The sequence below is a fragment of the Aythya marila genome, assembly GCF_965140915.1.
Source record: "Aythya marila genome assembly, chromosome: 1".
NCBI lineage: Eukaryota > Metazoa > Chordata > Aves > Anseriformes > Anatidae > Aythya > Aythya marila.
This window is the reverse complement of record NC_139042.1, coordinates 19,089,796-19,116,799: the sequence shown is the minus strand read 5'-3', so window position 1 is coordinate 19,116,799 and position 27,004 is coordinate 19,089,796. Positions and strand designations below refer to the sequence as shown.

Below are 27,004 nucleotides of genomic sequence, written 5' to 3'. Positions count from 1 at the left end.
CATGGATTATGTTTCTGTGGCACTTCACGTCCTGTGTGTTTAAAAAAAAAAAAAGGGTCACTGCCCAATAAAGGGCTAGAATGGGAACAAATTCAGATAGTTAAAGGAAATATTTCAAAATTCAGACATATTGTCCATGCTTTGACTTAAGCATAGAGAAGGATCAATAAGTATACATTGGGATTTTAAAATATAGTTTTCTTCTCATGGAAGAGTGCATTGCATGTCTTGTGTCTTCAGATTTAATCTTTCCTGTGACACAATCACAGCTGGGTCAGGAAACTTCCCCAGTGCAGGAAAAAATCTTTAGTCCTTCTGAACAAACGAGATGTAACGCAACAAGTGGTGTCGTGGTCATTATTACGGAGATCCAGGCTGAGTGAGCAGCAGCTCCTGTAACGCAGCTGGTCACAAGGGAAGTATGAGGATGAAACTGGTGGATGTAGACACACACTGTTAGCACCCAGCCACCACAGAAATTCCTCCCAGAGAAACTGGAGTTGTTGGCCAACAAGAGGCAGAAAGCCCCCTTGAGGAAAGGAAACCTGGGAGACCTGAGCATGAACAAAATTAATGCACAAATAAGCTGTACACCTCACTCGTCTGCTTTTCGAAGGTTTCCTGCTGTCTTTGTTGATTAAACAATCCCTAGTTGGTTCAATAATGTAAAAATGATGCAGCGTGTGTGGAGGCAGATTTCCCATTAGGCTGGTATTGGCTTTCAGCTCATAAAGTTTTCAGCTCATTAACCAGAGAGCCCCGGTGCAGAGCTCTCCTCGCTGTCCCCAGGAGCCACGCTGCTGCTTTGTGTGCACTGGCCTCCCAGAGCTGCTTAACCCACCTGGGAGGTTTGAGAAAGAACAACTCATTCCTTGCTTTTTCACACCCATGAATCCAACGGGATGCTTGTGCTTTCCTTTTCAGCATGATCTGCCTTTCCCCACTGACCAAGGTGTGGAAATAAGATGGAAGGTGAGAGGTACATACTCTGCACCTTGCAAAATGTAGGATTTGTCTTGGCCTCGTTTCAAACACAGAGATATGAAAATCTGGGAGGAGGAATATCCTGTAGTCAACGCAGAGAAATGTGTGGGGTTTCAGACACCAGTGAGCTGCTCCAAACCACCCTCTGGAGGACCTCTATTTCTCCATGAGCTGCAAAGGGAGCACAGAAGATGAGCTTCACTAGAATAAACTTGTGCTTTAGGAATGCCTGCTTTAGTCATAAATTTTAATGGACCCTGAGTATTTGCATTTGTACACTTTTTTTTTATACATCAAAGTGCTATTTTATGTGAAGGGTGAAAACTCTTAGAAAGGAGCTCTTTTAAATCTTTTATGAATTGGGACCTTAAGGAAGTAGAGTATGAAATAAAAACCATTTAACAAGCAATTTCCTGGAGAAAGAATGTACTGCAGGACTGATGGACTCTATGCCTCACATCCACCACGTCAGCAAAAATCTGTCCGTTTTAATATTGTCATATGGAGTAACTAGTAGCTCTAAATCACACACACAAACACACGCACACAAAATAATAACAATAATACTTTTCATTATGGTGGGTTTTATTTCTCTTTTTTTCAGAATAGAGATTTTTTTTTTAATTATATGGCACCTTATCTACTTTGAAATTGACACTACTGGAAGAAGAAACATTATTAAAAACTTTCTGTGTCTCTCTTAAATAATGGACACAAGGTAATTCCTAGAGCAACAGGAGCTGAGTCACAGGAAAAATGATTATATTCACTGCTGAAAAGGAATGATACCAAAATGCTCTGCCACTGGTCTTCAGAAAAGGAGATTTCAAAAGAAAGGGAGACTATTTAAATGATAGGTCCTAAAGGTAAAAGAACAAAAACTCTTTAAATGCTACTCCAAAGAACTGTAATTTAGGAGACATGAATATGACTGAACAAAAGGATGCTAGGAAAGCAAGGGATAAATCAATGCAGCTGAAATTAACTGTTTCAAATGCTGTTTGAGCAAAACAAGTTCCAGTTCAAACAAGGGCAGCTAATCACTCACAGTTAATGTATACAAGATTACACGAGCTGCACTGGAACGTGAAGAGCAAGTATTTAGACCATCTCATTTGGTTTTATGCATATATCAGAAACATGAAGCCTACCAAAAAAAAAAAATGGATTTGTCAGTTATTACCAGGAGCAAATAAATAAGATTCCTAATGAGCCACATGATTACTTTGCATCAGCCTCCATCTAAGAGGCTGCTGGGATGCTCCCGCCTGGGAATGACTTGTTCCTGGAATTTGAGATGAGCTACTCTGAGAGGAAAAAATGCAGAAGCGAAATGAAGATGAAGCTGTTGTAGATGATGAGGGCTAAGCAGCACTTTGAGAAAGTCTGACGAACAGGAGTGCTTGCAGTGTTTTGCTGTAGGGCACCTTTCAAAAGGGTAGCAAAAGTTGGTAGTTGTTTAAAAAAAATGTTAAGGGATGATACACTAACAGTGCAGTAAATTTTGCCACCTGGTCCTGCCAAGCTGCACAAACTGTTAATAAACAGACCAACAAACCTCTGGAAGAGATGAGGGAGGTGAGCATCCTCAGTTGCTGCTCAGCTTCCCAGAACCTGCTCCCAAGTGTCATTGCTTGTCCCTCACCATGCGTGTGGCAGCTGACTTTGCACTAGCTGCAGTGCTGTGGTTTGAGGCCAAAGAGGCGTGCAGTGATTTCTAGCAGAGCTTGCTTCCATCCTGCTTGGCAACCATTCAAGGAATTGGTTTCTGCCTAGGAAGTCCTTGTAGATGCATCCCAGATGGCTCTGAGAAGTGGAAGATGTTACTCCCTGTCAGCTGTGCCAAGGGGTTCCTTGTGCAGTGCAACTCCTTGGGTGGTGGCAGGCCATCTGGGACAAGCAGTCCCTCCCTGCTGCCTCACAACCTTGTTTGGTTCAGTTCTACTTCACTTCCTCTCAGGATGGAAAAACATTGTGCAGAAATGTTACTGGACAATAGCTGGTCAAAAATCATCTCTCCTCTCCTAGCTGTCACTGGCTTTCCACCACACCTAAGGCATCTGTCTGACCCAGAACAGATACAGCATGCAGGCACAGGAACACTTCTGGTAAGACCATGGTCACAGCTTCCAGACTTCTTCAAAATCACATGCAGGATGTTTCTACAGCTCTGTATTGAAACACACTGAAAGATGTTCATTAAGCACACAAATGACACCCACGGGTAATGGGTGAATGCAGAGTTACCATAGCGAGGAAGAGTCATGTTGGGTCACCTCATGCCTTTCCCAGCCTGGTGAATTGTTTGCTTGTGAAGCCTGTTTGTATTAGCAGCTGCGCTTCTTAGTCTTCCTGTCAGGAGGCATGCTTTTTGTGAGACAGGTTTTTGTGATTCATATTCAGTACTGCTCATCAAGGGTCACGATATCATGAAAGTTGTGAGAGTGGGGAATAAGAATAATGTCAGTGGACAGTAACAGCATGGCAGGCTTAGTAAAAGGTGTTTGTAGCTTTACCTCACAGGTCCACCTTCTCTTCCTTTAGACTGCAGGCTTGAGAATATGATGTTTATTCATTGAACAATACACCACTAAGAAACTAATAAAGCAATTAAGTGGTTAAAAGCACACACAACTATAAAACTAATTATCATTCTTAAATCTTATAGATTACACCCAACCACTGTTGTGTTACAATCTCATCCCCCTTCCTTCTCCACTACTTCAGGGTGACATCAGTGTTCAAGCCCACTCCTCTTCACTTCACCTTCCCACACCAAGTCTTCTGGGCAGGGAGCTGAAGCAGTCCAGCAGGATTGTACAAGGGGCTTCGCTTTGCTGTCCTGGAGAGTTTGGGTCTGCAGGTCAGCATGTCTACAGCATGGGGGCATCCACGCTCCTACCGTGGTCTCCCTCTGTTGAAGACCGGGGCTCCCAGTCTGCCTTGTTCCCACCGATGTGGTGATACTCACTGTGGACCACAGGGCTCAGTAGAGGGTGAAGAAAGTTCATGCTGTGAAATTGTTCATTTCCAACTGTGGTTGGTTAAACTTGAGGTCTTACTGTGTGTACCCATTCCCCTTGTAAATGAGGTTCCCATGGCCCTTCACCTGAGACATTCAGTAAGTTAATGCAAGGTTTTATATCCCACTGTCCATACTCCTCTTTTAATAAATCCACAAGCTACCATCCTGTTGTAAAAGAACCATCCCATTGCCAACCTGAAAATTAGTACCAGTCATCTGTTGACCCTCATAACACAGGACCTCTGTTGCATTGCCCATGAGACAGGAATTAACTCTTTCCAAAAAAAAAAACAAAACAAAACAAAAAAAAAAACAAAACAAACAAAAAAAAAACAACAACAACAATAATAATAATAATAATAATAAAACTAATAACTGGTTCACAGTTTCAGTTGCCAGCAGTGATGTTTGGTACAATAAACAGCCAGAGATACTGCTCAATTTAATGCCTTAGATTGGCAGTCACTTTTGCCATCTGCCTCTTTTGGCTATCCCAAGTGGTTATCATTGTCACTGCAATAGATAACCACACAAAGTTTGTTGAATTACTTTGTATGAGATTCAAAACACCTCCAATTTTCTTTAGTATACCTGCGAGCATTTCAGACAAATTTAGGTCCTTTAAATGTAGGATGTGCCCATGCCTTCTATACTGTTTCCACGATGTGCTCCAGGCAGTCAGGATGCCAGGCAGTCAGTATAGAAGAGGCAGACTGCGAACGTATTCCAGAAAAATTCATTTCTGGCATTCCAGTTCCCAATTTCATCTCATATATTACAGGACTAATACTAATTTTTACTGGGATATGCTCAGTGGCCCAAACTAACCTGCACCGTATGTAGGCTGGTATAACTGTGCCCCTATTTGCTTGTAATGCAGACAGAGCTACAGAATCACAGACTGGCCGAGGTTCGAAGGGACCTTTGAAGATCATCTAGTCCAACCCCCTGCCAAGCAGGATCAACCAGAGCACATTGCACAGGATAGCACCCAGGCGGGGTTTGGATATCTCCAGAGAAGGAGACCCCACAGCCTCTCTGGGCAGCCTGTCCCAGCGCTCTGTCAGACAAACCATAAAGGACTTCTTTCTTATATGGCGATGAAACCTCCTGTGGTTCCTTTTACAGCCATTACCCCTTGTCCTATCACTGGCCACCACTGAGAAGAGTTTGGCCCCATCCTCTTTACGTTGTCCCCTCAGGTATTTGTAGCGGTTGATAAGATCCCCCCTCGATCTCTTCTGCAAACAGGCCCAGCTCGCTTAGCCTTTCCTCACAGGACTGATGCTCCAACCCCTTCATCATCTCCGTGACTCTACTCTGGACCCTCTCCAGAAGTTCTACCTCCCTCTTTTAGTGGGGAGCGCCCCCCCCAGGACCCAATGTCCCTGTGGTCGCTTCAGGGACCCCCTGGCATTGATGTCCGGGGGCCCGGGGCCCGCCGGTGCCCGCGGCCGCCACCAGGTGGTGCCGGTGCCCCGCGGGACGGCCATGGCGGGTGGCAGCACGGCCACAGGGCGAGGGGCAGGGGCACGGAGGGTCTGGCTGAATTTGGGGGGGCACTTCTGTGCTGTGAGGTGACAGAGCGCCGGGACAGGCTGCCCAGAGAGGCTGTGGGGTCTCCTTCTCTAGGGATATCCCAAACCCCGCCTGGGTGCCGTCCTGTGCAATGTGCTCTGGGTGATCCTGCTCGGCAAGGGGGTTGGGCTGGGTGATTTCCAGAGGTCCCTTCCAACCTCAACCAGGCTGTGGTTCTGTGATTCACAACGTGGCTGTGCCGTGTCACATTGGGACATTTCTCAAAAACGCCCCGCTGCCAGTCACGGCTTGCGTTCAGCAGTTTTATCAGCTGAGACCAGGCGGAAGAGCACCCTCTCATTTTGGAGATAAATGGGGATTTTGCCACGTCACGTGCCGATTCCTTTCGGCCTCAGGACTCCACCAATAGTGAGGCTCCAGCGAAGCTAAAAATTTTACACATTTAAAATGTCAACATTAAAAAGAGTTGGCACTAAAGAAAGACGATTCCTGCAAAGCAATGCAGCTGAAGAAATGTATTTCTGGAAGGTCGTGGTAGGGCCCACATTTTAGAGGCATGAACTGAAGTTTGGCAAATAGGCTAGTAAGTTTTTAATAAAGAAATACTGTACTTTGCTGTACTCAGCCAGCCATTAGAGCCCCACGAGCACTCTGACGGTGTCAGCATGAGGCCTGGCCCTGTCCTGTGACTGCAGGGACAGACCCACACGTGGGGACGGGGCTGCCACCAGCCTGCACACAGCACAAAGAGCCACAAGGAGATTTAAGGTCGGGATTTCGGCTGGAGGAGAATGCCACCAGACTTGCTGATGTGTGACTGCTGTGTCCATGACACGTTCTGTGTTGGTTACGGCTCCGACTGCTGTCCTGCAAGCCTGGTGCTCAACGAGCCCACTTTTAGGAGACACTATCGGGCTGCTGTGAGGCATGAACCCTCCCTTAGGGACTCAAACCCTACAACCAAACCCACCGTCCCCATCCCCACTCAACCCCTCCGGGACCCTCAGCCGAGCGCCCCCAGCACCTTTACGACCCCATTTCCCCCCAGGTTCTTTATGAACTGTTCCAAAGGGGCACGCCCCGGGCGGAGAGGGGGGGGATGTAGGCAGCTTTTTGGGGGGCTCGCAGCCCGCTGCGGGAGGCGGTGGAGCTGCGGGGCCGCCCATCGCCCGCCCACTGCGGCCCGCCCAGGGCCTGCCCGCGCCGCCCGGGGCCGGCTCCGCAGCGGCGGCCGTTGCTGCAGCGCCGCCGCCGATGCCTCCTCCTGCGGGGGCTCGGCCGGGAAGATGGCGCCGTCCCACGTCCTCAAGTGCTGCCAGAAGGTGCTGGCCTGGGTGCCCGTGGTCTTCATCGCCTTGGTCGTGGCCTGGTCCTACTACGCCTACGTGGTGGAGCTGTGTGTGTGTGAGTGCGGGGAGGGAAGGACGGGAGGGTGAGGGGGCTGCTGCCGCCCGTGGGGGACCCCTCGCCTCCCATGGGGGACCCCTCGCCGCCCTCACGGGGCTTCTCCCCGGGCATGAGGAGACGGAGCAGCCCCCGAGGGGTTCCTTTTGCCCCCGCGGGGGTTTTATTTTCCCTGCCCCGGGGGTGGCAGAGGAGCCGGGTTTACCTGTTGGCTGTGTGGAGGGAGGGGGCTCGGGGGGGCTCTGCCCGCCCTCAGGCACCTCACGGCGGCCGAGGCGGGCACAGCGTTTGGGGACGGGAGCCTCAGGGGGACGATGAGGGGCAGAGACCCCATCCCTGAGACTCCCACAGGCCCCCTCAGGATCCCTACCGGGGCCCTGGGGGGGTCCCTGCCCCTCACAACTCCTGCCGCCCGGGAGAAGTTTCCCCTTCTCCTCCCTATTCCGATTATTTGCAGCCGATCCGGAACTTCCTCGTGTACCACACAACTACTTGGACGCCTCTCGCTGCGCTCCCTTTTTGCCCCTGCTGACGAGCAGTCCCGGCCCCCGCTGTCATTGAGGTGTAATTGGGTTGGAAACATCCTCCCTAAGCGGGATTTGGGGCTTAGGGGCTTGTCGGGCTGCGTCAGGGCTCGTGGTGGTAGGGTTCAGCGTTACATAAAGCTCATTTGCAGTCGGTGTCGGTCAGGAGGATATTTATCCTTTTCTGGCTTTGAAGTCTGGTTCAGGAGTATGTTTACCTGTGCAGGAGAAATGTGAAAATACGGGGATACACAACCGGACTTGTTGAGCCAGGGCTGTTTTAAACTGCGTGTGTAGGTGTGCTTGTGTCTGGGTCCCTACACTTCCCTCTGTTTATGTTACATACTTGCTTTGATAGCCCTAAACTTGTAAAGATATCTGGCCTTTAGAAATAATCAAGGTGTAGGGTGGGGGTTTTTTGGTCCACAGTACTCAGTTCTTGCTTAACTTCTGGATAATACTGAGGTTTGGAGGGCATGGGTGGTTGTTACATCAGTCCTGAGGGGGGCTGTGTGAGGTTATGGACTTATGTTTGTTTTACAGTTGTTATTGAAGTCTGACTGTTCCAGCAAAAGGCAGACCAGGAGTACGTGTTTCTTCTCATAAGTAAAGAACAGAAATTCAAGAGATGAAGTGACTTGCCCAGGGTCTCGTTGGTGATCTCTGGCTGAATCAGAGACAAGACCTCAATCCTTCAGCGCTGCATCCTGATCACAGAGAGGGTCAGGGCTGGTTGCTGGTGAATCATTTTCTTCAGAAAAATGTCTTTGACCCTGATCTTACGGAAGACCTTTGCAGGCATAGAGGGCTGCAGAGAGTCCTGCCAAATTCAGCACGGTTTCGGTTGTGTGAATTATTGAAAGGGCTGGTTCCTGTTTATGTGAGAACTTTCACATCTATAAATCTGGTTTCTAGACGTCTGGCACTCCTTGCTCGCAAATCAGCTTTATTTTTAACATCTGCAGATGCAGGCTATTAAGAAAAAGTGGTCATTTAGTAAGAAAATTACCTATTGATTTTTATTGCTGTCTCTGACAGCAGTTGTTAAATGTCAAAATAATAGTTGGTGACCAAGATTTGTTTTTCTGTGATTTTTTTTTTCTGATTGATTTTTTTATTACTATTATTTTTAACCTTCTGTTGAATTTTCTTTATACTTTTTGATGAAAGGTCAACTCCTCAAGGAAGGGGAAAGGTATTTTTTCTGAGCTTGTTTGTGGTTGAGTCTCCCCCCTGCCTCCCCCAGCTCTTTCCTTCCCTTTTTTGACTTCGCTGTTACGCTGCATTTGAGTTCAAAGAAGCACAGAGAGGATTTATTGCAAAATACAGGATTTTCTGTTTCTTTTGGCAGGTATGTTTACTTTCTCCCCGTGCTCCATATGTTTTATTTTGGCTTGAAAACTACTGCAGTGTGTACTGTGAAGAAGAGCTAGGATGCAATTAATACACTGCTAATGAATGAAGTGACATTGGTCTGTGCAGATGTGGCTGTACAGCAGGCGCAGAAGCAGGGCTTTATGTCTTGTTGAGCTTCTGTGGCTGCCTTTAGCAAGGGGCACAATATGCAGCTGATGTGTGCCTGGGTAAAGGAAAGACAGGAGGAAGAAGGAAAGTTTTAGAAAAGAGGAAACAGAATAGAAAAATATGTGTAAAGACTGAGTAATACAGAAACTGTAGCCACACAGACACCAGTGTTTTTTTTATTTCCAAGGTTATTTGTAAAGGTTAGGTAATTATTAAGATGTGAAGCTTACAAGGAAACAGGAAGAAAGAAAGAAGGCCTTTATTCCCCCCAACTATTTCTTCCATCCTGTTTGTTTTCCTCCTTTGGGTCCCTGCACATGAATTCAGAGTTAAGCATATGTATTCAGTTAGTAGGTGTAGTAGGAAGCCAAGTGTAATGTAGTATCAGAAAATATTCTTACTAATCAAAGTAGAAGATGGTGTAGTAAATCGGGGTTGCTTCTTCTATCCCGTCATTCTTTTTTCCTTTCAGTTTTGCTTCCCAGCACTGCTTGCCCCACACTCCTCCCCTAGGACATTCCCCTACTGCTCAGTGTCCCGTGATTGGTGTCTGAAGCACTCGGGCTTGCTCTGTAATTCAGCACCAGTATGCGTTTACTTGGTTATGCCACTTCTACAACCTAATTATGTTACTGACGTACAGCCTGTGAACACCAAGGAGGAATGGTATGGGCAAGATGAAAGGAGGTTCCCAGTATGAGCTCTTCTGATGTTTTCCTCCTGTAGAAACATCGTTGCGTTTCTCGGAAGCCTTGCAGCAGTACCTGGGTGAACGCTGGCCATTTTAGAGCCCTGTTGCTGTGTAGTTGTGACCCAGCTGGTAAGCTAGCTATTAAGCTAATGGAAGGGTGAAAATGCCCTTTTCTCACCAAATGGATAGAAGGCGAGGGAATGTCAGCAGAGTAGTAAGAAGCGTGAACACATAACTGAAGGCAGTGCAAAAGGCTTGTGGCCACATCTCATTCAGATTTTCTTCAAATGCGTTAAAGGAGAAAAACATGAATGAACACTCTCTTTCTCGATTCTTTTTTCTTTCTGCGTGTAACTTGCAGGGAGCTCCGTCTGCAAGAAAGCACACCTAGAAATACGCTGTAAAATAGCTTTTCATTAGTCTAAAACCACTTCTTGTGTTCTTTCTTGTTATCAAAACATGTTTTGCTTTTAACATCGCTTTTGCAAACAACGGCGTTATTGTGTTGTTAGTGAATTGAACCAATTGTTTCTGGTTGCCACATCCCCTCAGAAGCTCAGCGTGAGCAGAGCTCTTCTCCTGGGGCTCGTTTTCACTTCAGGCTGACTTGCATCTCATTACCTCTCCCTCCATCCTCAAAACCTTTTTGTGGGTGAGCAGCTGTAACGCGGCCTGGACAGACCACGGTCAGAAGTCGCTGTTTTGACGTTTGTAGTAAAAGTTAGTGGGTGAGACCAGCCTGTTTCACACAGACAACCCTTTGACTGAAGCACTGGCAGAATTCAGTAGTGCGATCTGCACTGAGAAAAATGTTAACTTTGGCTGAGTTTTCTGTAGATCATAACTAAGGTCATTGGCTGCTTTTACATATAAAAACAAAAATCTTGTTAAAGGTAGCGTTTTACTTCTCTAGCTAAAACTGTATGTTCTGAAACCTCAGCCCAGAAGAGCCAGGACTAGTTACAAGGAGAATGGCTTGGTTTAGGAACCTACTGGTCTTTTATAAATGTTTCTGTGTCTTAAATTCCTCAAAGCCTGGAAAACTGTGATTTTGAAAGCTGTGGGAGTAATTAGCTTTGTGTACTTTCTTAGCACCTACTTGCAGAGCAGTTTGCTTTTTTTAGTGCAGTGTAACGTCTAATGTGTCTAAAATCTTGGCAAACAAAGCAGTCTGTAATTTGGGATTCATAACATGGTACAAACTTAACTGGTTATTCTGAAGGCTGCAGCGGCCCTTCTAGGGAGGGAGATGGCTCTGATTTCCCCAAAGCATTGTCAACATGAGAAGCCCTCTGTGAGCTATTGTAATGCTCCCGTTTGAAGAGTCTGTTGCATACACAGCGGGAAGGTGATCCCATCTGCCTCCTCAGGAAGAAACCCAGGAGAAATCTCTGCCCAAAATGTGACTGCAGTAGTTAGCAAGCAGTGGCAGTGTGGTGTAAGCAGCAGCAGCTCAGTAACTTCTGGTTTCTGCCCACAGCAAAAGTGAAAGTATCAGCACTTCTCTCCAGTGCTGGCATGTTACACATGCAAATCCATTCTCCGAGGAGCAGGGGGTTCCTCTTCAGGAGAACGAACAGCTAATTAAACACGTCGGATCATTAGTTAACTGTGCTTATGTGCCTCTCTTGTGAATTTCAGAATAAGGAAATTAAAACGCCATGGACGCGCTTGGTTCTGTTGTGGTGTCTTGGCACAGGCACGCGGATTGTCATCTGAAACAAGGACCTCTTCTGCTGCTAGCAGTACGTGGGATTCCTGCTGAGGTGCTCTGGCTGGATACAGATGTGTTGGAAAACCGGGTGCTTGGGCAGAAAGATTATCAAGCTGCTTATTTGGTGCTTTGCACTGCATTGGTTGTGTTAGTTTATAGGGCTGGCTGGGCACGTGCCCTTTATATGGTATGAAATCTGCTCTCTGGGCACTCCTCTAATGAAAAAAACCCTTCCATGAGCAGCGGCGCTAGCTCAGCCTGGTTTCTTGGGAAATTGTTTTAGCTCTCTGCTTTCCTGAGCGCTGCCCAAGGAAGGGCTCCACCCTCCTCGCTGCCAGCCCCGTGCAGAGCCTGGCCCCAGCCCTGCATTGTCACTTGTGTCACCGAGCCCCTGGGTTTGGTCCAGGCGTGCAGGGAGCGGCCAGAGGCACGAAATGAGCACCTGAGCTCTGAGCTGCCACGTCCTGACAGGGAGCACCAAACTACCTGTCCTGTTCGGGTGAAATTTGCTGCTGCCCACTTAGAGTTCTAGCAAATTAAAAACTCACCCCTGGTTTTAATTAGAGGTTTTGCTTCATCACTTACTGGTCTGCCAGTCTTCCTACAAGATGCTTTGAGATAAAAGGGCCAGAATATCAAGTGCGTGCTTTCAGCAGACGGTAATTAATTTGAGGTCGCTGACTCTGTGTACCGTGAACTTCAGGTTCTGCTTGAAGTTTAAATAATTAAAACGTTGTTCTCTAGCAGCTCAGATTTTTATGACTTAATGGAGACGTGCTTTCTGTAATCAAAGGATTTACGGCGTTACAAAGATGGGTATCGGAGCTGAGCTCTTCATACACTTGTCACAGGACCAACAAACACTCAGGTGGCAACGTACCTGCCTTCACGTCTGGAGCCTGAGACTGCCCGTGGCGGAGAGCAGGGAGGGGAGGAATCCCAGCTGCCTGCCGAAACTTGTGCCTGTAAATGCTGAGGGTTTGTTGGGTTCCTGTTTAACCCAGTTGATACAGCAGTGTTTGTCCAGCTCCTTTCATTCAGCACTCCTCTTGCAACTGGTAGGAATTCCTGCTGTTTTAAGATGCATTTTCATTCCCAGTGTTACAAACACCTTTCCTGAAACATTTTATGTAGTTTTCAGCTCAGCTCTGTTGTTAAACATCTCCCCGTTGTGTGCATACGTTGTTCAATAGAAACATTTGACAAGTAATGCCAGGCCTCTTTCCTGCATCAGCGGCATCTCCACCAAGATGAATCAGGTGTAAGAGGAGCAATGAAACCATAACAAAAACATCTGCTCTGTTAGCTAGTTCCCCAGTATCTGTTGTCAATAAATTGTTTTCTGTAAGGAATGTTTAGCCCCTCCTGTCCTGTGCCAAGCAAAAAACCGGGCCTTTCCCCCTCTTCCTCCGTGGAATGCCTCCTCTTGTAACTTTTGACTCTCTCTTCTTATTTGTGCTAAAAATCGAGTTCCTCCCCTGCAGCATATCAAGCACCTGCTTTTCCTTTCTTTCTAAAGACCAAGTGGCTCATCAGTTCCTTATTCATGTTCCCTTTTGACTACTAAAAGTGTCGTATGGGTACAGGATTGTCAGAAAGGATCTGCTCACAAGATTGTTAGATCACGAGAGCAGCATGCCTTGCCTCTGCAGTTTCTGTAACGCTCACTCTGCTGCTATATATGGTGCAGCATCATCTTAAATCTGAGCCACGAAACCATTTCAATCATATGATGAACAGAGAGATCAAGTGAGGTTTCTGTGCCAGGCTTTTTGTTTGTTTGTGGTCTTTGGGTTGTGCATCCTGATGTCTGTCTGTCTCCAGAGTAGGGAATTGTTGTGAAGCAGTAAGCAGTGATACATTTTTCATTTTTTTAGCTTCTTTGGTACAAAAAAAAATAAATAAATTAGAGATGTGGTACAATAACAAATAGAGATGTAAGTAATAACTCATCTGGAATTAAGCAAGCTAATACTGTAGAGAGAGTGAAACAATTCAGATTAAATGGCAAGTTGAGAGGAACAGATTTGTTTAGAGTGAAGTAAACCAAGTTGTAAGCTGCTTTCCAGTTGTCTGTGGTAGGCTCAGAACAGACATGAAATGCCTCAGCTATTGTCTGTAGTTAACCAATTCTCTGCATGTGTGTTATTGTACCATTACATTCTTCTTGGCAAGCAGTCAGTGCTTTTGCCTTTGCCAAATCTGGATTAAAAAAGCAGAGAAGCAAAACCTATTTCCACAGTGCTGGGATAGGTGGTGCCTGAAGGCTCTCACAGCTCTGGGGTTGTGGCATGGGTTTCTCCTTGACCCAGAGAGGAGCTCAAAACAACAGAATCTGGTTTCTGTTCTGGAAAATCCTATGGAACTGGCATGCAAGTTTGGTTGGGAAGGTGATGGCAGAAGTTAATTCACTTTGCAGGTGTCAGGCATACATCAAATTCTTCACTTGTTTCTTGCTAGGCAGCTTGCCAGTCCCGCTGTGTTACATCCAGTGCCCTGCCACGGGAGCCCTAATGCATCCTGGAGGTGTAAGAGGCAGCGCTGTTTCTTCCCTTGGCACGTCGTGTTAGGATTTGTAGTTCAGCTGACCTTTTACTGAGCTCTGAGTTAATGCTTTCCAGGAACATGTGCTGAGCAGTCAGCAGGCAGGTGAGCTCTGAGGACTTCCTTTGCTGGTTGTAATTTTCTTGTTTTGTGTGTTGTTTTTTTTTTTTTTTTTTTATGAGGCAGGGAAGTTGAGAAGATTGTTTTTGGGGGAGTGCTATTTTAGTTTTTTTTGTTTGCTTTTTGTCTGTTTCAAGCAGTATTTACTGAGAGCTGTACAGCTTATTCTGGATTACTTTCTAATTTGTAGTACTGGTGTTTTGGAGTATCCAAAATTCCCTTTGTAGTGCTTTGTGCTGCCTTTGTGCTGTCACTTGTTCATGTTCCTGGCTGGTCAAGCAGTAAAATAAGATCTGGTGGAGGGGGTGGAAGTCTTGTCCTCAAGCCAAAACTTTCTGTCCTGTAATCCCGGATGTTTGTTGCCCTCTGCAGCACCTGCTTCTTTTGTTACATGCTTGGGGCCATCCTTTTTTTTCCTTCCTTTTTGCAAGGAAACTAGAGGAAGTATCTTTAGCTGCAGTCAAGGTTTGTCCCGAGATATTTCAAACTAAGGAAGGTTTAATGAGTGACATTTTGGGCTGCCAGAGGAATGAGCAGCGAAGGCTCCAGCATCAAAAGACAGCGGCATTTGTTGTCAGCCAACGTCATGAACCATACATGGACAGAATCTCTAAATCACTGTGCAAAGTCCCTGACCCTTTATCTATTCCATAAATACGTTAATAATAAAAATGATACAGTATTAAATATTTAACACCTGGGGCTTGTAAATATTAATAAAGACAAATTCCCCACCATTAAGCTTGCACGCAGCTGATAGACATTGTTTTCAATGACACATTTTTCAAAACAAAACTTCTTTAAAGGACTTAATCTCAGGTGGCAAAGACCAGCCAAACCCGACCAATGGTACAAAAAAATTGAACTTAAAACTTAATTTGAGGAATCTGGTAACATAATGCATCAAAGGAGGTCTGCTTGCAGGGTGGTTTGACTTCTCCCATTATTCATTGACCCTGGCAGCAGCACGATCTTTGTCTCAAAAACAAAGTACCTAATACTCTGTTGATTTACAAGGAGAATTTTTCTCAGAGTTCTGCAAGGAGATTTTTTATATTTGAGAAAAACTTGCTGCAGGCAGGGCCAGTAGCTAAGTAAGGAGACATTTGATTTTGCAAGAATCTGAAGACAAATGCAGGGACAGGTTTCCTACCAACAAAGCAGAGACCTCCAGTCTTCTCCTGGTTCTCTTGCCACATCACAGTAGTTCATGTCTGAAGGTCACGGTAGCTGAGTCTGGAGTTTGTGTCACCAAGTGATACCTCTGCACACCTTCAGAATTTGTTTGGAGTAGTTCAGTAAAGATGGTTTCTCTGTTTTCATTCACCTGGAATAATCTGTTAAGAGATTGAATTGGGTGGTGGTGGTTTTTTGTTTGTTTTTTACTTTAGACGTGTTGGTGGTTTCTAGTATCACCTGCAGAACACCTGATCTTGTGGAGGGTGCAGAAGCCAACCCTGTACAACACCTGATACTGGCTCTCTGTCAGCACTAGCTGATGCTCTTATTTGAGTCTCAGATCTCTCGCAAGCATCCTCATTACGCCTTAACTACAGGACCAACTGGAGTTGCTCCTGAGACAAAAAGCCCTTTGACAAGTACAGATGCTTGAGCACAGAGTTACAGGGAGCTTGATTTGGCCAACCTGAGTGTAAACACCCCTCCTTCAACTGTAAGTGGAATTAACTCATGGTGTGGACATAAGTTCCTTACAGGTGCATCTGACTTTCCATGTTTTTTTTTCTGCCATTTCTGTTTTTTCCCCATTTTCCCTGTGATCCAGAAGGAGCACAGCTGGCTGACGTGTAGAACTAATGGCTGTCTGTCTTCCAAGAAGAAACCGAGCTTTCTCTTGGCTTTATACCATAGCTTAAAGGCAATATTGAAAACAACTTCTGTGCAGCACTACCAAACTACTGGGCAATAAAGCTGTTATTGTTATGATACGGTAGATTGGGAGGGGGGGAGATCTGAAAGAAGAAATCCAATTATTCTCCTAAGCAGCTAAGAAAAGCATGTAGAAGTAATGCTAGGGTTTAAAATCAATCAAAATGCAAATAGAATGAGCAGTGACACCAGTGATTAAGTAGCTGAAGAAAATCAAGTCACATTAGGTTTCTTTGGGCAATTATGGTAAATTAAAAGTGAGTAGTGCTTTTCAGGGAATAGGGCTTTTCAGGGACAGCAAACCTGGTGAGCTGCTGCAGCTGAATGCTAACGTCGGATGCTGCTTCCAGAAAAAGCCTCGAGTTGTTTGTGCTGATGCATCTCGTAACGCCTCATGTGGACATGAGTCTGGGACTGAGATGCAGTCCTACTGATGCTGCTTGCGTGCTAACCAAGTGTTTTTCATTTTCATTTCATTCTGAAATGATTTACTATATGCAGGCCATAAGGAGGCCCTTGGTATAAATTTTAAGAATATTTTGTGGAAGCAGAGGTAAAGGAGTCATCGATAGGATTTTGTGGATTCCCAGAAGTCAGCTGCCTTTGTAGCTGTGCTCTCAAACTGTGAAAGCGGTAGTACAGAATATACTATTCCAGGAATGTGCAGAACAATTTTTTTTCTTCAGTTCTCAGAGCTTAATTCATTGCTAAATGTAACTCAGTACCCAAGGACTGTCTTGCATTGATTATGTTAATTTCTGCTGTAGCCCTGCTTGTACTTTTACAACTTGCGTGCAGAGAATGTGTGCATAAGACCTTCCATAAATAAAAATCCTTATTTGATAGTGTGATAAGAGAATGTTTGCTGGGCAGCAAGCCTCTGGCCTCTCTTAGTGACTTGCTGTAGTTGGAGAATTACATTGCTGTAGTTAAAGAATTATGTTAATATTGTTTTAACCATGCAACAAATTGTAACCATGGCTGGTAACAACCAGTAACAGGCTGCAGTGTGTCTTAGACTTCCTTATTTGAAACATTAATGCCTTTTTCCTATCCCTATGAATATTCTTCTTCGAATCCTGTAGTGATGGTCACAAACACAGAAAACTTGGTGACATTTATGCTGGCAACAACAGAGCAACCCACTTGCAGCAAGGTGTCTCTTCCCTGGCTGCATTTTCCTCCTCTCCTCCCGCTGCAATGCCTTTAAAGGCATCATCTTGTGATCACTGGAAGGAAAGGCATGATCTTGTGATCTCTCCAAGAAGCCAAGTAGCTGGCTCCAGCGGAGCTGCTGTGCACAGCATGGGAGAGGTTTGGGCTCTGGCACACGTCTTGCAGAAATGGCTGCAGTGCTTTAAGACCTCTGTCGCCCAAGGCAGGGTTTCTTTCCCCTCTCACTGCTGTTTGTGACCCAGGGCAGCCAGAGGCCACTCGCTGCAGTTCACCCTTTGTCACTGCTCTTTGTGCTCCCTCAAACTCACCTTTGGGGTGGTTTAAACCCAAAGTGCTGGAGGGAGCTGAAGTGTCTAGAAAGCAAGTGCCTGCATTTGCCATGTTGGTCTTGCACAGGTGAGTGGGCAGATAGCTGGGAGCTGTGACTTCTGGCACCCTGCAGCAGATGTCACCACGTGCTGTGCCTCTGCGCCGAGTGCTGCCCTAGGCCTGGCGGTGGGGCCACCTCTCCTGCAGCACTGGATTGAAAAACATTACTTCTAGAAGGACTTGGGAGGGCATCGTGGGGAAAAGCTGTGCCCCAGAACTGGAGATTTAGCCTAGCGACATATGGAGGTAAAACCACTCCAGGTTCCTGTGGCCCCAACATTTGCAGAGGGTGTTCGTTCCAGCTGGTGGCAAGACATATGCAATCCTGGGCCCCCGTAGCCTTTCGGCAGGGAGCTGGCAGCCTCTTACTGCGCTGGCTTTTGGCCACGTGATGCTGTCAACTCAGTTGTCTTGAGTCATTTGTCTAAAAACAACTCCCTGCTGCTTAGGGAAGAAAGCACTAGTGGGTGACTGCCAGTCAGGAAATAAGAAATAGCTCAGTGTGGAAAGGTCACGGCGTATAGAAAACAGCGGAGAGGTGCTAAGGACTTCCTTCTGTGACACTGCCCCGGGTCTGTAACAGAAGCAGAGTCAGTGTTTCTCCAAGGTAATTCATTCCCCGCCTGCCCCAGTTGTTTCAGTAAGCGATATTTCTGCCATCTTCCTTGTGATCAGCTGATTGGGCTCTGCATTGCACAGGGGAATTACTTTACCAGAAATCCAAGTTACAGTTTCAATTTGATGCTCTTCATTTAACCATTTTCCATAGAAACTGAGAAAAGTTAAGGCTGTACATCTAGTTTAGGAATGCAATTGCGTATTTATCGTTCTTTCTTCTCTCCATGAGGAATGTCAGCCAAACTACAAAGCTTACTCTCGAGAGCCTTGGATGGGCTGTAATGCCCAAAGCCTGCCTTCTGACGGGACCATGGTGGGATGAGGAGCAGGAAGACACGTACGCAGCACATCAGTAACAAGACCAATCCTTTTCCCTTTCTGTACTGCACCAGTTGCAGTTGGATTTCTTGATCTGCAGAGAATATATCTGGCTCTCAAAGGGTGGCTTTGACTAGAATATGTCTCTTAGGGAGTAAGGCTATGTGGTGTGGGGGTTCGGTGAAGGGCTGTTTGTTTCTTTTTCCTTCAAGGTTGAGGGCGAATGTCGTCTTTTAGCATACCTGTCATGAGGTCTTGGCAAATCATTCCACCTCTTTGCTGCAGAATAGAGATCTGTTTTGTGTGTTTTTTGTTTTGTTTTGTTTGTTGTTGTTTTTCCTTACCATGCAGTGACTTGGAAGGTGCTTGAACACTCCATAGCAATCCCAAAACTAAGCCTGAAACTGAAAGCAGCCCAGCTCCCTAAACATACTTGTTCTTATGAGATGTCCTGGAAGGTTTCCTTAAAATATTCCCCAAAGCTTTCTGAGGTTTGCATCTTTCAGTGTGCTCCAAGAAAAATGCTTCCGACAAATGACATTTTTCCCCAGTGTCATTTATTATACAACTAATGATGCCCCTGTGTCTGCAGGACTGTTTCCTGTGATAATCTCTAGGCTTCCACTCCTTTGATTCATGTGACATAGGTGAGATGAAAGATAACAGACAACAATGTAAGGAAGATTAGGTACAAGGAGGTGTAAGGAACAACAGGGGTCATGAAGGATAAGATATATTTACTACTGAAGGTGATACTCAGTGTCTAAGTCACAACTAAGACAACTTTTTCTTATGTTAAAGTCAAACCTGGAGTTTTTGTTTGTCCTCCAAGTTGACAGAGTTAAAAAATCCATTTTAACACAGCCTCTTAAAAGGCTGGGTTATGCGTTTTGGAGGCTGTGTTCTGTAGAAAGCAAACCCACGTACTAAGTTTTGCATGCTTCGTGTTACAGTGACCCTGAACCGCCAGGAGATGCGATGTGTGAGCTGGCGGTGGCGCAGGACCGGCTGCTTGGGCCTGTTAGGCCCTTGTGTCCCTGGACAAGCTGCAGCAGCACCAAGTGCGGTGTAGGCCAGCACCTCTCTTCGCAGGCAGGCTCTGCTGAGCCGTAGGCTGATTTTGGAAAAACTGAGGTAACCAAGGAACAGCTCGGCACTGCAGACAAACAGATCCTACTCAGTCGCTTTATTCACAGACCTGCAGGGAGCTGTAACACAGATGTTGAATCCTTTGCAATTATGAGGCCAGCATGGAAACTCACTGAGTGCATGCTTCTCAGCTCTCTGCGATGAAGTAAACTGCAACTTATGCTGTCTAGTCATATTTTTATCTTTCCCTAGCAATATCTTTCTAGAAATCTTCAAGGCTTCTCTAGAAACTAGAAACTTAAGAAGCCAATCCAAAGAATATTTTTGCCCTTGAGCTTATTTTTCCTTTTGTAGCTAAGCAATACACTGATACGGGGATATATTTTGAAATACTCAAAAGAAAAGTTGATTTGCAGTGCTTACTTTTCTGAAATATGGACAGGTTTGTCTTGATAGTGGTGCTGAAGGCCCTAACAGGTTCTGATGTATCTAATCTAATGTATAGGCTGTTGCATCCTGAGGTTAGTATATAAATCATACGCAGTGACTATTTTGTTCCAAAAAAAAAAAAAAAAAAAGGCAAAAAGGTGGCGCTGCTTTATTTTCTCCATCCCACCCATCAGGCAAAAAAAAAAAAAAGTGTTTTAGGAATGTTTTCAGTGAAACTGGTATTAATTTCAGCGGAGGCTGACAGCAATTTCTAACTACTTAGAGGCAGCAGAGGAGAAAGCCAAAACCCAAGAGCTGAGCTTGTAACTGAAACTGCAGGCCAGGGATTGTGGGATGCAATGGTAATGTCTTGTTCTCTGTTTATTTCCTGAACTGGAGTTCAAAAGCTGGAATCGATTTCTTGCTGGTGTAAAGCTGCTTGTTACATTGCCAGCCTAGTAAATTCTTACAGGTCTGTTCTAGAAAGATTAAATATTAACTTATTCAAAGGAAGGCTTCACTTCGTCATGTAAAGATCCTGTGACACTGTTGACTTCTGTGTGCTAAGTGACTTTAGACAAGCACTAGGATTGCCCTTCGTTCAATCTGTCTGAGAGGAGGAATAACAGCAGTGCAAGGAATAAAAGCAGAATCCCAAAATTTACGTGAACTTGAGGTAAAACAGAAGTAGCTTTCTTTTATTTTTATTTCAGTTAAAGATGGTAAGACAGAATGAAAATCACAAGTGTTTCAGTGTTCACTTTCACCTCAGCCTGCAGGAGCTTGCCAAATTAAAATTGTGCTCTGCCTGGTCTCATAACTACTTTCTGGTCTGGGAGACCCGGGTAAAAATAAGGAAATTATCTTCCTGCTTCTGTAAGGCTTTAATTCATTTCTATGAAGTTTAGTGTGGTTTTGTTTGTTTAAGTCTCACAGGTGATAAGATCTTAAGCTTTTCTCTGGATGTAAAGACCATTCATTTTCTTGAGTCTTTAAGCATCAAATTTGGCTCAGTTTAGTTTTGTGCTTCAGACAGAAACGCAGGAGGAGGCTGTGCAAGTATGCACATCTAATAGGTGCTAACTAATGCTTTTCTTCAGGGTTAACCTCCTTTAGCTTGAAGCTAGAGGCTTCCGTGGACAGACAGACAGGGTGCTGAGCATGTATTTTAAGGAGAGAGGAAAAAAAATCAAAATCTGAACAAAAAGGGTTCATCTGTACATCGAAGTATCACCTTGTTACATCTCTGCGTACTATAAAGAGGCACAGTTGTGTAATAGGGTTGCAGACCCCTTTGCTGTAGATATCTGCAGCTAGGTGAGGCACATGCTGCTTCCGTGACCAAAGTAGCTCTGTGGAACGAAGCCTGTAACGCACGCTGAAGCCCTGCGGATTTAGCTCTCTAATGTGCATCAGGGAAAAGCTCCTTGGAGCTGGCGTGCGGACTGGTGACTGGACAAACCTCACTGCTGGGGGAGAGGAGATGATGTGGAGTGAGGTGAATGGCAGTAGGCAGGACGTGCTCTGTTCACCTTTTGCTCGTGTTGATGGCCAGAAACTTAAATTTGCTGTGTCAGATGAAGAGTCAGGAAAAGATCCTTTCCTCACTGAATTTCAGGAATTTAGGGGAGAGACCCAGCAAGGAGAGTGGTATGAACAAAGTGACCCAGAAAGTACAGCTGCTCTCTGATCAGTGTCTTGCCTAATTGATGAATGAACTCCAAAGGTTTCGGAGAAGCAAGAGGATGTACCAGTCAGCATGCAGGATAGATTTGAGCAAATAATTTGGTGTTGGGATAAAAAGGGATGAAGGTGCAGAATAGGAGGAATTTGGGAGATTTCAACTGTCTCAAGAATTTGGGTTGGTGGGGGGGGGGGGGGGAAGTACAACAGGTTGGCCTGGATGTTGATGTGCTCCAGAAAATGTGCTGGGTGCATATCTGAAGGGCAAGATGTATAAGTTATGATCTAACTAATGGCTGTGGAAAGGAGTGTGCTCTTCCTCTGCTAGTTAGAGCAGGGAACTGGGTCTCTTCAGCTCTTCCACTGACTCGCCAAGCCTCAGGGGCTGGCAGGAGGAATACTAAGTCCTGTTTTATCCAGAGTTGGGCAGGGAGGCTTTATTAACACCTGATACATGATTTGGAACAAGTCGGCTATCTCGGGTATCTCACTTTTATCCCAATTTTTGATTCAATGCAGATTTACTTACCATATATCTTTTTTTTTCTCTTCCAGTTACTATATCTTCAACTGCAGAAAAAGGTAACATTTAATTATTATTTTTTAATGTAAATAGTTTTGTTGCACACAAGTCTTAAGGGATATAGAATTGAAATGTATTTCTTTGTATGTAACCTCTCTGTAGTAAGTAGATCATTGCTAAGAAACAAGTCAAATATTGTGATGTTGGGTATGCTGAGCTCATAGTACTGCTTGGGATGAAGACAAGACCCGTGAGGAAAATAACTATGATTTAGGTTTGCAAATATTTTTAAATGGGTACCTTCTGAGAACAGAAGAGGGAGAAGAGGGAAGGAGCTGCAGCAGTCCATTTTCTGTTTCATCCTGAAGGAATGATGAATATTCATCTTACCTCCTTGCAACCTCTGACCAGTAAGACTTTTGGAAGAGGAGGGATTGTTGTACTGTTTGCTGTTTTCCAAACAGCTTACGAGATTCCTCAGGACTGGTTAGAACTGTGCAAAAAACGCAACCATTTCAAAGGTGACTGCACATTATAATTTTAAATTTCCAGGTTAAGTGGTTAAGGCCTTGTTTTTACAAACTTTCCTTAAGCCTTATTATTGTCCTTGGCAAAAAAAGGTCATAGTGGGTAGTATTTATAGAGATTCAAACTCACCAAGGAAATTCCAGCATGCTTGCTGCTTTTAATTGTGAAAAAAACTAGGCTAGAGGATCATTCAGTTCCAGAAGTTCAAAGTGCTGTTGTTGTTTTTTTTTGTTTTTTTCTTTTTAAATAAGACTTCAGGCTTTTTTCCCCACAGAATCACTATAGGGATATTTGGAAGTCCATTTCAGCTTAAGAGGGAACATGAGTGATTATCATGATTTTATGCTAAGCATAGGTTGGCAGTTCCATCATCCGCTGAAGGCTGTCTTCAGAGTGTGAGACCGCTGGTAAGAGGCTCTCATCTCTTAAATATTTTTGCAAAAGAGAACTTGGAGGTAACCCATCAGTTTACTTCCTGGTGGGGAGCATCCAGAAGAAAACTGTAAAAAGGAGGAAACTTGATGGAGTCTGTCCTCTTTCATCTTTTAAAGAAGAGGTGAAAGAGTGGGAAAACCTCCAAAGTAAACCATAAGCTGTTCAAGACGGAAGCTGTGTCTTTGCCTGGGTTTTTACATTGCAATGCACAGCTGGGCTTCATCAAGACTTCACAAAATTCTGCAGGTTGCTGCTGTGCTTTTACTGTCTGGTTTTACTAGAAGTAAAGTTTTACTTCCTAGTTTCTTTCAGAAAGGCAAGATTCATGTCTCTGTTAAAGAAGCCTGGCAGAGCAGTGATGGTGGTGTAATGTAGCCACATCTCTGGCTTTAATTCAAATGCAGTGCCTGCCTGATCGAAGCAGGCTTTCTTAAATCTACAGAGAAGACAAATGCTTGATTAATTAATGAGAACAGTATCTTTGAAACCTGCCTGTTAGGCTTTTGAAAGCAGTCGTTTGCACATATTTTGCCCTTTCAGTTCTACGGCATGTCACAGGCACCCTGCATGCATGAATTTCTTTGCAGTGGAGGTTGATCTTGAAAAGTGAAGTTGTTTCATTTGAAATAAAAGTTCCAAATTTCATAAAGTTCTTGCAGGCTAACTCCCAATAGCCAGGAAATAGAACCAGGAGAGTCAAATGGCCAAAGCTCTGATAACATTGCAATGTAAATAATATGTATAGTAGCAAATATATTTTGCACCGTTTTTCATTGTGCTCTGTTCAAATTCGTTTACTGCAGGTTTTTAATTACACTTTGTAATTCAATTGCTGGTGATTTCTTCATCCCATTAAGGCTAACTGTTTCCGTGTCTTTGTATTTTCATATTCTTGCGTAATTTTTATCCATTAGGATAGAACAGCCAGCTCTCAATCTCTCCACAATATAATTTAGTTCCGTTGAGTATTATTAGCTCTGTAATCCTACTCTGTCTTTAAAGTGGAGTTAAGAATGATGCAGGAAAAAATTGTGAGGGGTAAATCTGAGGAAGGCTTAGCATACTTCAGGAGGATGCTAAGAGTGTATCTTATGACATTGTCCTCCCAAGGGTATAACTTAGGGTCTAATGTGCACCGGTGCCTTTAAGGCGAAGTCGTTTTGCTTGGTCACAGCGTGGCACCAGGAATCCTGGACGCCCTAGCTTAGCTGGGGCTTCCTCACGTCTCTGAAATAGCAGATATTGGGGTTTGAGGTATTTGATGGTTTTCTCATGTCTTCAAATTACAAGAAAGTAAACTGGATAGGAACGAAGCCAGCTTATATTTATATTTGAAACTGATGTGAGATGCTCCAGGGAGTACTCTGCAGAGTGGTACTGCTACCCAAAAGGGATTGGATTCTGGGGCTGAGTTTTATGGCCAGAATTAAGCTGTTTACTGTGCACCTGAGTTTTGCCATGCCCTTCCCCCCCACAGTATCTTGTTTCCTCTTTCCTCCTATTCAACTCCTCTCACCCTTTCTCTCACCCCAAAGCTTTGATTTATGCAGCTGTTTCCACTAAGATTTTAGGTCTTTCTCCTCTTTTGCAGATTTCTCACTTTTTAATTGCTTAACCGTGTTATGTTTGAATGTGTATAGTATGTTTTTAATAGAACACAGTTTCTAATTATGTAGCGCCTAGCACAGTGAAGCATAGGTTCTTTCCTATCAGAAATAGGATTCAAGCAACAATTTTAGGATGGTTTTAGAAAAAGGCTTTGCTTCTTGCTTCCACAGCTGAAAATTTGCCAGATCTATAAAGTTGGAGGAGTCAGAGGCAAAGAGAAAAAGCAGAATTCTCTGAAGGAAGCTCAAGTTTGATTTGTTTGTGTGGTTGGTTGATTTTGTGTTTGTGGTTTTTTTTTTTTTTCTTTTTTACTGTAATGAACAGTAAAAATACTGAAAGATGATAAATTAAGACTATGCCTGCTGTGACTGTGTACCTGTTGTTTGTTGGTTTGTTGGTTTTTTTTTTGTTTTTTTTTTTGAGCTGCTGAAAGTTCCTGAAGTGTAGGGTCTGTTCTGCAATCCATGAAGCATGTAATATGGCTTCTTAAAGGACTCTGTATTTGCACAGGACAGTAGGTCAAGTTTCCTTCTTGCAACTAAAGAAATGAAGATAACGTAAATACTTGGCATGACATTTTGTAAGGCTTGCTGATCTGGCATGACCGATCCATTTCCTCTTTACAAATGGTAAAAGAAACCGTTAGAGGAAGCAAGATTGGAAGAAGCTTCCAGGGTCATAAGTCATAAGCCTTTGGTGTTTAAGGCAACCATATCACACACATCCATTCATAAATTGATGGGGCTCTATACTACTTGTTATTGCCACAGTGGCTGTAATAGCAGGACTCTTCCTCTGAAGATTTGAAATAAGATTTGCAAGCAATTTTAACTCACTTCAAGATGAGACCTTGCTGTTTAGTCCTCTCTCTTCCTGGTTTAGGGTTTTTACTCCTATTGAAAGCAAGCACATTCCACAATGGCACAGTACTATGCTGTTTCTATTAGAAGTACATCTCTTGATGCATACTAAAAAATTAAATTGATCTCTGTAGGCCAGTTATCACATAATCTAGAGTAGAACTGTAGCATCTCTATCTAAACAGATTAATCACTTGCATGCCTTAGGTGAAACTGTATTCACTTCTGGTTTTGTTTTGTTTTTTTTTTTTTCCTTCGAAATCTGCTGTAGAATCTTACATAAAAACATATTATTTCCTTGATGAATAGCAACTATGACATTTAGTGATTTGGTGGTGGTGTTATGGAGGCTTTTTTTTTTTTTTTTTCCAAGTGGGCACTGCCAGAGTGCTAAATTTACCCAGGCAAAAAAGGTTTAATATAACTTATCAGCTGATTCATAATGTCATAGTCTAGCCCTCATCAAAAATCAGGGGTTTTATCTCTTGCTCTCTTCAGCTATATTCACCAAATTTTTATTTGTATTTTATTGCAGTTGTGTACCTTGTGGTTTTTCATCTGTCATTTGTCATGTTTGTATGGTCGTATTGGAAGACAATTTTCACATCTCCTGCATCCCCTTCCAATGAGGTAAATCTGACGTTAGAAAAATGTCAATGCTTTTTTTTTTATAAATAGATGAACTGTTTTCAGTGATGAAACTTGTTTGCAGTAATGCATGATTCACCTTTCCCTTCTCATTATCTAAAATAGAACAGCTTGACAGCATATCATGAATGCAAATCATCAGATTACTCCTAAAATACTGCATGCTTTGTATAATGGCATTTCCTTATATTAAATGTGTTTAATTCATCTCAAGCTTGACAGTCACATGTGTGTGCAAAAGTAGTAAGACAAAAAAGCAAATTTGGGGATACAGTGCTTTGCTAGGATGCAGTTTGTTTGACTTCTGACATTTTTAAAATCAATAACTCCAGTGGCTGCATTTTTGTATTTTTTAGATAGTTTTGACCTTCAAGTAGGAAAGCGTAAGCCTGAAATGAATTACCTTGTTTTCTACTTTCCCTCGGGGATGTATATGTAGGGATGAGATGGTGGCACCAAATTTAAAATACTTTCCTTGCTTTTAAAAAGCTTTTAAACTGGATAAACTGTTTGAGACTTTGATTGTTCTGTGGAGGTTGTATTTTTATTCTATTTTTAGCAAGATTGACTTTCATTGCTAATGTCAGTCTTAAATATTTTTGTAAAGAGTTAAAATTGTGCTTCTATGGAAAAGCAAACAATGCTCTGTAGTACATAATTATGTCTTAGAAATTCTGCAGCTAAGATATAGTTATAAAGTGAAAAAAGCTAAAGACTATTCTGCTTTTTAGTTAAGTGAAAAGAGTAGTACTGAATAGTTAAGC

The 27,004-nt window shown here is 44.0% G+C and overlaps 1 protein-coding gene across 3 annotated transcripts in view; it reads left to right on the top strand.

The window, feature by feature from the left end:
• Positions 1-6,734: 6,734 nt before the first annotated feature.
• ZDHHC20 (zDHHC palmitoyltransferase 20) overlaps positions 6,735-27,004 on the top strand; it is a 45,235-nt gene continuing 24,965 nt past the window's right edge. For 2 of the 3 annotated variants that reach the window (XM_082761685.1, XM_082761684.1), the window contains exons 1-4: positions 6,735-6,952; positions 8,020-8,062; positions 22,194-22,220; positions 26,128-26,222. In XM_082761685.1, coding sequence (XP_082617811.1) covers positions 6,803-6,952; positions 8,020-8,062; positions 22,194-22,220; positions 26,128-26,222 — 315 coding nt within the window. In that variant the 5' untranslated portion in view covers positions 6,735-6,802. The remainder of the gene's footprint in view (positions 6,953-8,019; positions 8,063-22,193; positions 22,221-26,127; positions 26,223-27,004) is intronic. The other variant, XM_082761686.1, reaches the window with a different exon arrangement.